Source organism: Poromitra crassiceps, assembly GCF_964638095.1.
Source record: "Poromitra crassiceps genome assembly, chromosome: 6".
Taxonomy (NCBI): Eukaryota; Metazoa; Chordata; class Actinopteri; order Beryciformes; family Melamphaidae; genus Poromitra; species Poromitra crassiceps.
This window is the reverse complement of record NC_139627.1, coordinates 37842907-37854137: the sequence shown is the minus strand read 5'-3', so window position 1 is coordinate 37854137 and position 11231 is coordinate 37842907. Positions and strand designations below refer to the sequence as shown.

At 41.4% G+C, this 11231-nt stretch overlaps 1 protein-coding gene across 1 annotated transcript; it reads right to left on the bottom strand.

The window, feature by feature from the left end:
• Positions 1-4384: 4384 nt before the first annotated feature.
• Positions 4385-10138, bottom strand: tmem182a (transmembrane protein 182a; the record flags this gene model as incomplete). The annotated part of the gene is made up of 5 exons (XM_083639529.1): positions 4385-5202; positions 5882-6019; positions 6168-6266; positions 7478-7598; positions 9980-10138. 5 exons carry the CDS (start codon positions 10136-10138, stop codon positions 4976-4978), a joined length of 744 nt encoding a protein of 247 aa, XP_083495655.1. The 3' UTR covers positions 4385-4975.
• Positions 10139-11231: the final 1093 nt, after the last annotated feature.

Here is an 11231-nt window from a genome sequence, read left to right as displayed (position 1 = left end):
CAGATAGGTAGCCTACAGGACAAACCCCCCCGACGGGCTTTGAAACAACGTTGCCTTCTTCACCAAACCCCCTTGTTACAACACTGAATAAGAAATGATATGCGAGAGGTCGATTTGAATATTCATGACAGAATCATTGGCTGTTTGTACTGTAGCATTAATTAATTGCTGGAGGGGAAGCCGAGCCCAAATAAGGAGCTACTTGTGCTAAAATGTTGCAAACCCAACCCCCCCCCAAACACACACCCCCAAACACACACACACACACACACACACACACACACACACGCGCACACACACACACACACACACACACACACACACACACACACACACACACACACACACACACACACACACACACACACACACACACACACACACACACACACACAGACAAAGTGATACATTTTATCTTTTGGATGTTTGAATGGATCACTTGCACAACATGTTGTGTATTTACTTTGCACAAATGAAACATTCAGATTCAGATTCAGATTCATTTATTTAAAGAATGGGACTTTACACATTAATGAACAGTACAGCCGTACAGTAAATATGCCAGGTTGTAGCCCAAGGGCTAGTTTCCACCTGCTCCACATTATGCTGATTCATTTAGCAACTAATAGACACCACAACGTGTTAAGTGCAAAAGCACTAAAGTAAAACTCAAATAAACATTGAAATAATCTGATTCCACTGATGAAATGTTCAACACAATCTGTCTTTGTTTAGGATTTATGGCTATATTATGTACTATTAAAAATGTCTGAATATTCAAAAGGAAAGGCGGCTGAAGAGTCCCAATCATCTATTCCACAGTTGCTCTGGCAGTTTAAAGAGGAGTTTCACAGTACTAAACATTAGCATACCTTTGAAACAAGAGACCTTGAGTATGAACAAGGGCCATCCATACACACTTTGGAATGTAATTTATATGCATAAACTGAGGCGTGAGGCCAGTGGGAGTTCTACAGGGGCAGAAAGGATCCACTCCATACAGGTGTAGCTTTAACTGCCCAACAATGTGGAGGCCCTTTCACACTGCCAGCCCCTCTTTACACATTACACATTGAGTTTCTCTGAACTTATTGGACTCCATTGAAACTATATGGAAATTTCCATCTCTTGAAAAGATTATATGAGGATGCCTTGAAATGTACTTCTTTGTTTCTTTGATTTTGGGGGTAAAATATTGCCTCGTACGAAATATTTCGTTTTTTACTTCAACCTGAGAGCCAGTGGAAGTTGATTTGCAGCTGTTTGTTGGGGATTTAAGTTACTTTTTGTGCCATTACCACCAGTGACCTATAGTGCTCAACCCTCTGAATTATGCATGGTGATTATGCGACGCAGTCCTCTGAATTGTACATCCTCACAATTATACAGCCCATTGTCTATTCATGATTTCAAAACTAATCGGAAATTATGTAAAAGTATCTCTAAAGAGGAAAGCAGCGTGTAATATGACTTGCCATATTGTTCATGCAATTCAAATATTTCCTTTTTTCTGAGAGTTGAAATTAATCAGATTTAAATGAAATCTGACTTGAATGTCATGTGGGATTATGATACATTTGGAGGATAAGCTATGATAACTACACTATGTGCCATGAGGTGAGAGCACTCAGGCAAAGAGTGTTTTGCAATTAACTTAAACCTCCCTCAAGGTTAAATATACATGGGCCTACATAAGTCTCGTCTGTGAGTCTAACTTATCTATGTTCCTGCACCACAAGTGAAAGACTTTAGCAGCTCACTGTAAATGATTGGAAACGTGCACCGTCGTGTCCGCTTCTCGTCCTTTCACCTTGTGTAAGTAAGAACACATGGACAGCGGCATACACAGATGCCTGGGCTATGATTGTTTGCGGAGGGGGGGGGGGGGGGTGTTATGTATATAATTTTCAGTTTTAATTTGACTTTAGTTTAAGTTAAATCAGTTAAATAGTTTTCTAGTATTACATTTGTTGTGATTTTTCAAGAATGTTGGTTTTAGTCTTTAGTCTATTTTATGGTGGTTGTTTGTTTTACACAATTGCCTTTGAATGATCATAAAACTTTAGTATCAGATTATTCATAGCTAATTGACATAATATGATTATTGATTGCTGTGTACTGTTATGCGTGTACTTTTAATTTATGTTTTTACTGTATCTGTGATTATAGTGAAGACACATTTACAGCCTAGGTCTACAACCTATTCTACAACCTCTATTCTATTCTATTCTATTCTATTCTATTCTATTCTATTCTATTCTATTCTATTCTTGATCAAAAGACTAAAACAAACTAATTCATGCTCATTTTGAATTTATTCAGCTTTGTTTTTGGAAGCTCTGATTTTTAGTCGCAGTTTCTTCAAGCGCTTCAGCTGTTGTTTGTGAGTCCGTTTTGTTCAAATGTTTGATGCCTGGTTTTGGTTGTATCATGCACAGGATGTAAAGACCACCACTCGCCCTCCCCTCCTCTGGAAGTCTTCCCTTCTCATCCCATATCTCACCTCATCCACTATTCTCCTCCTCACCTCCTGCTGCCTGCACTCCATCCCTCTGCTGAGCACAGGTATTTGTTTAGGAATCTCTCGGTGGAAATTATACTCCATCTCCCGCACTCCCTATCAACACACAATTATCATGGGCAATCATGCAGAACAGTGCTGAATTCAGCTGGGACTCCCACTCTGATGACATTACTGTCTGCAAGGCCTGGCTTCTGGAGGTATCCTGCTTCACACCTGCATTCAAGCTCTGCCCCCCTCTCTCTCTCTCTCTCTCTCTCTCTCTCTCTCTCCACACTGCTCTCTCCTATGCACTCTCACTTAGATATGGATGGAGGGATGATTAAAGTTTTTTTCATCTTATTAGAATTTCATTTAAACCAGGAAGTCCTCGAGATAAGAAATCTCTTTCCTAGGGGAGACGTGGCTGGGAGGACAGCTCCAGCCTGAAACAGCAGGACGAAACCTGCAATCTTATCTCACACTGTATTAGCATCTCTCAACCTCTTTATGTGACCTGCAGTATTCTTCACTGTAGGACTCTAGGAAGTTTTGGTGTTCCATCTCTGGAGAGTGTGGGAAGCCATATTGAGGGGTTCGGCAGCTTGGAGCTGTGATCCCTCCAGCGTGAGCAGCATCTGTGAACGCAAGATCATCCTCACAGAGTAATCAATGCATTACATTATGTCACTCCTCCCTGCTTTTCTGTGGCAAACCTCGGATGCTTTTCCCTATGTGTGATAAGTATATTATGAACCTGCAAAGGCACCGAGTTGATAGGGACTCTTGAGAATCGACACAGGAGTCCATTCAGATCCTGATCAAATGCTCCATTCATGAGTGAAATTACCATCCGTCTGTCAGCCAAGGTGTGAATACTTTCATCTACAGATCCTGCTGCTGAAGTTGTGATTAAATGCATAACGCCACATAGACTTGGTCCACACAGACCCCAGATAAGCAAAATAGGATTTCTGTTTGTAAGGGGAAATCTGATGTGTGAGTCAAATGGGACAACATTGCCCTCTTGTGGTTTTCAATTTGAATCTTTAGTATTTTCCAGCTAATGGCTACAATGACAAAATGATGTATTTTTTACATCAAAGTTGGCCTTCCCCTCATCATTTTATTGGCAAATAGGTCACAGAGGAAGCATTTTAAGTTATTTAGACAAATATAATGTCACAATCTCATTGACTATCCAAATACACTTAAAACCTCATAGAAGAAATGAACAAATGGTAAAAACATATTAAACAAAAACGTGACTCCTACATAAAAAATAAATATTTTTTCATGCTACAATACAAGCTTCTCTTTTAGTATGAACAAATTAAACCGTTTCCTAAGAGAGAAAACAATGACTTAAACTGGTCAAATGGGGGCTATGTGTGTATCTCACTGCTAAAAATTATATTGGGAAAAATATATGCTGAGCATGATACAGAATTGTGACTATTTGAATATTAGATCTCTAATAAGTCTGCTGCTGCTCAGTTGATCTTGCCAATGGCAACTATCATGCTGTATGATATTCACTTTATATATATTTTTATTTTTTATAAAAAACTATAGAAAAAAATATTTTTTAATCACTTGTTTAATAAAGTGGTTATCAAGACAAGAGTCTTTTTCATCTCTTCAGCACATGTCAACACAATTAAAGAACAGTTAACTGACAAATGAAAATTCATCATACTCACCATAATGCTGGTTGAAACAGTTTCAGTTGACACACAAGTTTGTCCATTGACTTCAGTTGTACTGTACTGAAGTCAATGGTGACTGGTTTTCTCTTGAGTTGTGCTGCCAACCTCCCAGTGTGTTATATGGACAAACTTGTGTGTACTGAAACTGTGTTTCAACCAGCATTAAGGTGAGTATAATGACACAATTTTCATTTTTCAGTGAACTGTTCCTTTAACCAAATCCCGCTCACAGAACACTCAAACTGGTGTGAAATGCTTTGATTGGGCTTTGATGAACACTGTTCCTGGCCCACATTTGATTTCTGTTGTTTTTGCATTACATTAACATAAACTTCTCACATTACACTCATTTAACCCCAACACCCAACAACACCCTCATCAGCACCCAAGAATCAAACAAACATGTTAAATCCCACAGGTATTTAACATGTGATCGGCGTTATCTTGTTAGGGCTTTGACTTGATCTCAAATGGCCAATTATTTTCCACAAAGAGTGCTACTTTTGAGGAGAACTGTATAATGTAGCTCAAGTTAAAGTAGATCAGGATGATTATGCTGCTGCTATTTCTGAGCTCCACAATGGTTGAAACTTGGAACAAACTATTCAAGCCTGTCAGATGTTGTCATAGAGTTCCTACTGAGTCCCAAAAAACATGGCAGACAGATAATGAAAGCATCAAACGTCAGGCAGTAAGAAGAGTAGCGTTCGAGAAACCTCAAGCTCCCTCAACTATTCCTCTAAACCGCCGCTGGCTATTACAAAACTCAGTTGTAGTGAATTCGCACCGTTCGGCCGATGAGGAGGAAGAGGAGACCGGCCAGTAGGCAAAAGAAGATGGCGACGGGGGCGAACATGAAGGACAGGCCATAGTTGAGGGAAAGCTGGAAGTCCGGACACAGCACAGAGCGCTGGTGGGCTACGTAGAGATCCACCACACCCATCACCTGCAGCCACAGCACATACATCACCACCACACACAGCAGGAACAGGCCTGGGCCCAGGAGGACAGGGAGGAGAGGGAAGAGGGAAGGCATCATGAATTTAAGCCACTGGAGCCAAAATAGATATATTTCTAATGAATTCGTTTTGTTCATTTAGTGTCTGAGAGAGAGAGAGAGAAAAGGTAACTACTAATAAGCATTAATTAATAGGTAATAAGGCCCCTATAAGTCCTTATAAATGTTTATTAACACTCGTATGTGTTAATAAGACTATATAAGTGTTAATCATAGCATTATAAACATGTTTATTGGACATGTATAAACATGTATAGACATGTATAAACACTTTTTTTCTTTTTCTTTAATTTTCTTATAATAAACTTGAATATAAAGTATTTAACAACCAAAAAGCGTGGTGAATGTTTAACAAAGACATAATAGGTCAGAGTTAGTAAGAGTTCATAATGTTGTTATAAACAATTATAAGAAACTCACAAGGCCTTTATTAACTTTCTTATTGTTAACAAGTTTTCAATAAATACTTATAAAGGTCGTATAAGCTACCAATAAGCATGTTTATGATGCTATTATTATGATACTATTTTAGTCTTATTGACACATAATAGTGTTAATAAGCACCATATAAGGACATTATTACCTATTAATTAATGCTTATTAATAGAACCTTAATATAAAGCATTACCAAAAAAGATTTGACCAAACCCTCACCAGATATCAGGAAGAGGCCGCCCCCTGCTTTATACAAGTGGTGGCTGGCGAATGGAGCGGCACAGATGATGACAAACCCTGCGAGGATGACAGCTGCCACACCAATCAGCATGAAGATGCTCCAGAAGCCTCTGTAGACTGAACAGCAGAAATGGCAGCCGATTGGATAACAGTCTTGAATCTGAATATACATTTTCTGTGTAGAGGCAAACTTGAATCAACCCACACACACACACACACACACACACACACACACACACACACACACACACACACACACACTTACTTATAGCAGAATCGTAGTCTGTGGCATTGTGGGTCTGATGAGAGACGGGGAATGGGAAGAGGTAGGCATGCATACACACTTTTGAGTGAGGCTGGTTTGCTGGAGAGAGAAGGAACAAATATGTTTGAATGTGGTACAGAACAGTCTTAATACAAGCAGTCCAACCCAATTTGATTAGAGGACAGCACTAACAGATGCACTGTCATTTATGCGGCAAATAACTATATCATGTGTCTTCATCGCAATACTTTGCTTTGATTATTCAATCACAAAATGAGACAGCATATCAGATATGGTGAAAAGAAAGAATTAAGGCTGAAGTCCTTACAAACTGATGAAACTCAACAATACACTTACATCTAAGTAGCCAATTTGAACTTAATTGCTTTTAAATTGGAAACGTGTCTGTTATCTCAGTGGTAGACTCTGCCTCCAGCTCCAAAGCCTTTGAACTGTAAAAGCCTTTATTTACATGGTTGTGCGTCAATGCTGGCAAGTCTGACGCGAACAGTGCAAGTATAATATAATGTAGATGGGGAGATAACAGGAGAGAGTGAAAGCTATGACCAAGTATATGCACTACATTCTCTCCTTGGGCTAACTTCTAGTCATTGAAATCCTAGTGAAATCACACAATTCACTCATTTTGCTGGGGACTCCCCTGCGACCGCTCGTCAAGCAGACGTTCGAGTATATTGCGACAAGCTGCTGCCGGCAAGGCTCCACGTCGAGGCTGACGCACAAGTATATGTTTTCTGCTGAACTCTATGATAAGTCGGTAAGATGATTCTACTGTATACGATCTGTACTTTTTCTTTACGTATAGTCTTTCTTCTGTCTCCACTCTCTTCTCTCTCCTGTGAAATTCAGCAGACCCTTGCCAGGTCCTTCCCCTAGTAGCTTGAGGGTGTTTGTGACAATGACCCTCCCCTCAAGTTCCCCATCAGAAAATAGATGGCACACAATCATCTGGCAAATGAGCAGAATAACATCACTTGGCACGGTCTCTAAAGAGTCACCTGACCTACTGTAGCCGCTGTAATGTGGTACAGCTTCAAATGACATTCAGTTATATTCTGCAACAGAGGCAATTGTTGACATGTGACTATGGAGGCGTAACAGGCCTACTGGACGATAACATTTTCCACTCATCAACTTCATAAGAAAGAGGACAGGACCAATTAAAGAGAACTTAGGAAAAAAAAACACTGAGTGCTCTTATTGGTCTGTTGTAATGGCATGGAGAGGGTTATGCACACTGCGCTAGTTTGACTGCTGGCACAATGTATGTATGTGTCTGTCTCACTTACTGAACCAGACCTTCCACAAAAGGTTCTCGTCATCCATGCTGGCCCCAAAGGAACACCTCCAGAAGAAGCCCTCGTGGTAGAAGGTGGTGTCGCTGACATCGCCCAGCACCACATCCCCACGCTGGGACAGGGGAAGAAAGAGAAATGACTCTACTCTTTATCTGACTCCTCATAGATCTATAGATAGTACAAAATGTACTATCTAATAGCCAAGTCTAATAGCCAAAAATCCTCAGGGACTTCTACAGAGGCACCATTGAAAGCCTGCTGACTGGCTGCTTCACCACCTGGTACGGGAACTGCACCACCATGGACCGCAGGGCGCTAAGAAGGGTGAGGCGCGCGGCCCAGCACGTAACAGGATGTGAGCTGCCAGAACTACAAGTTCTGTACAACCAGCGGTGCCTCAGGAGGTCCATGAAGTTCATCAAAGACACAAACCACCCCCACAACAGTCTGTTCTCCCTGCTACCCTCAGGGAGGAGATACAGGGTCCCAAGAGCACGCACAAATCGCTTGAGGGACAGTTTCTTCTCGCAGGCCACGAGACTCCTTAACATATACAAATAGTGTAGTAGCCGTACTGTACCGCACTGCAGCTGCTACCATCACGTATGACTAATGTTCAATGGTATGTTAATTAGGCATATGCTATTTGCACCTAACAGAATGTTATTATGTTTAATTATGTTTAATTATGCTTAAAGTATGTTCATGCCATTTGCACATATGTGCCACTGTCTGTGGCGTGTCTTACTGCTTTATTGCTTGTTGCCTCTTGTTTTTAATTATTTTTTATTTTATTTTTGCACTATGTTGTAACGGAGTCTACAGCACAAGAATTTCACACGTGATACTTGTACTACGGAGTGACAATAAAAAAATAAAAAAAAATCTTGAATCTTGAAATGGTTTATTAACACTTCATACATAGTCATTATTTTTGAAATGCAGCCAAATACTATTTGAATGGGTGTAAGCATGCGCGTAATGGTAGCCGCTCCTCGAGAGAGACGCTCTCACGACAGACACTAGAGCCCATGGGTTTTAATCTTGTTGCTACATGTATGGTAGAGTGTCCGCCCCCCATGCCGGAGGTTCTGAGTTTGATTCCCAGCTGCGGGGGGACTACACAAACCCAGATTACACAAGTATGGAGGCTTTCAATGTTATCCATTGATGCTATTCCTGGGAGCGGTGTGGAGATCATGGGTCAGGTGACCAGTGTGTTGCCACAGTGTCACGTGACAGCTGCTGTGTCAGGTCAAGGGTCGTGCTGAGCGAGCACCTCTCATGTAGGTTTGGCTTGGCGTGGAGCCAGCATGTGAAGAGTTCCCATCCAAGAAACAAACGTTGATGCTTCACAATCATTCACCATTTTTGCCCTGAACAAAACGTCTGACAGGAATCTGATACAATCTTAAAGCATTTGTTTCCAATGTACAAGAGGATTAGAATGCAATTAGATGATATATAGTTTGCAACCAATCTAGTAGGACCTTATTGGACAATTTAATTGGATCATTAGTTTCATGTAATAAAGTCCTACCCTACCAGGCACCTCTTCCACTACGCTGTCCAGCTCCTAAAGGATCTAAGGCTCTGAATATAATTCAAGTCAAAAATGTTGATTTGTTTGGTTGTAAAAATTAGGTAGGCCTATTGATATAGCATTAGTATGTATACTCTAGCCTATATGGTAGCTCTTTGATTTTATTGTGCGGATATCATGTCTGCATTCCAGTACCATTACTCGCTATGAAAAGCTAGATATGTTCTAGTAGGTGATATTTAATAGCATGCTCAGGGACGACTGGTGTTTGTATTTCTCTCATCGGGGCATATGGCATGTCTCAATCACTGCATAGCTGCACACCAACTACATTAACCAGTGTCTGGTTTCACGAGGAGGATACGCAGACACCTCTCTCTACTGCACTTCATCTCCTGAAAGGAGAATCAGACTAAGCAGTTAGCCAAGTAGAAGATACCTTGCAACTGCACTTCCAGTTTTGACATTTTTAACGTGATCCACTGTTGCAAGTATTTTATCCATAACGATATACCGATTTAGAGCACACCATTTTCGAATTTGATAACACCAAATTCACTATAACATACTAAGTCCTGACCCTGATAACCAATCCAAAGAGACAAAACAGCTAAATAACTGCTTTATTGTAATCTTTTCTTGCCCATGGTCTTTCAGGAACAGGTCACCCAAAAATTAAAAGTCTGTCATTTTCTACTCCCCCTCATGCCAGCTGAAACACAGGTGTAGTTTGTCCATATAACACACAGGGATGTGGCCAGCACAACTCAAGAGAAGGCTAGTCCCTATTGACTTCAGTTGTACTGTACTGAAGTCAATGGTGACTGGTTTTGTTGTTGTGTCAGTCATTCAAATCAATTGTCAGTGTGAGTTCAGGCATTCAGCATATAGCCATAACACTGAGAACTACTCCTGAGCTTCCTTGATGAGGTGAACCTCAGCCTGCTCACCTCTATGATGACTCCGCCCGGGGCAATAGTTCCAACAGGTTTGGGGTCACACGTCTCGGAGGCCAGGAGCCAGTAATCTGTTCCAAACGAGAGGAGGGTGAACACAGCTGCCAGCGCCCCAAAGATCCCCGCAAAAAACAGTGCCACACTAAGCTTCATGGTCCTGGATTTGACCAGCCACTCGGTCACTGGATGGGTGGATGGATGGGTGGACAAGAGTACGCAGTCTACCAGCTACTGTTTGAACATGTGACCAGCAGAGGTAAAGGCAGTCACTCTTCTTGCACTGTATCCAAACAGTGAGATGGGTTGTGTGATTCTGTCTGGTTGGTATGTTAGGTTTTCTTGCCTCCACTCCCTCAGTGAGTTAGGGGGAGAACAAGGCTGTGCACATGACTCTCTTGGACCTCGCTGGGGTCTGGAGCCCTTCCCCCACTCCCCCAGGCTATTTTTGGGGTCTGATTGAAGGTGCCTGCTGCCCCCTCTCCACTCCACCCGGACAGGGTGTGTGGGGCAGTCGGAGAGCGTGAAGGGAGGGGATCGACGCAAAAATAACTGGTGGCAACTGGACACCCAACTCATGCACGGGAATGTCGGGGCAGGGTGAGACTGAAAGGACAGAAGAGGAGCAAGGTATTCCCAAAGCTTCTGCCTCACCAGGGTGACACACACACACACACACATACATACATATACACACACACACACACACACACACACACACACACACACACACACACCACTAGCTGGCATTTCCTTTGGCAACACCTGGAGAAGTGGGTGGGGGGTCATGGAAATTAGACGTGTCCTTACATGTCATTTCCTTCCATGGGATTCTCAGCTGTCATCTGACTCCATGACAACAGAAACATTGATGGATGGAGGCCAGGAGTTTTATAGACAGTGATCCGATCCAGATCAAATGATGGCCAAGAATATATTACTGATCCTAATACTAACAATAGTTCTATGTATATGTAGCCTATATATCTATAATATGGAAACATAGTTAGTTTAGTTAATGAATAAAACAAATCAGACAATATTAAAAAGACATAATATTATGTGTAGCCTATACATTTTAACAACTTTTACGTTTACTCACCCTGTTGAGAAGTGGCCAGTACAACGTAGCTAATGTAGACAATGCTAGTGCCATGTGGATCCTATGATCTTTTGATTGTGTTTGTATAGTTTTGGGTGTTGCATGTATGTCAAGTTATTGTTATTTTAGTCTTCCATGGAGGACCGC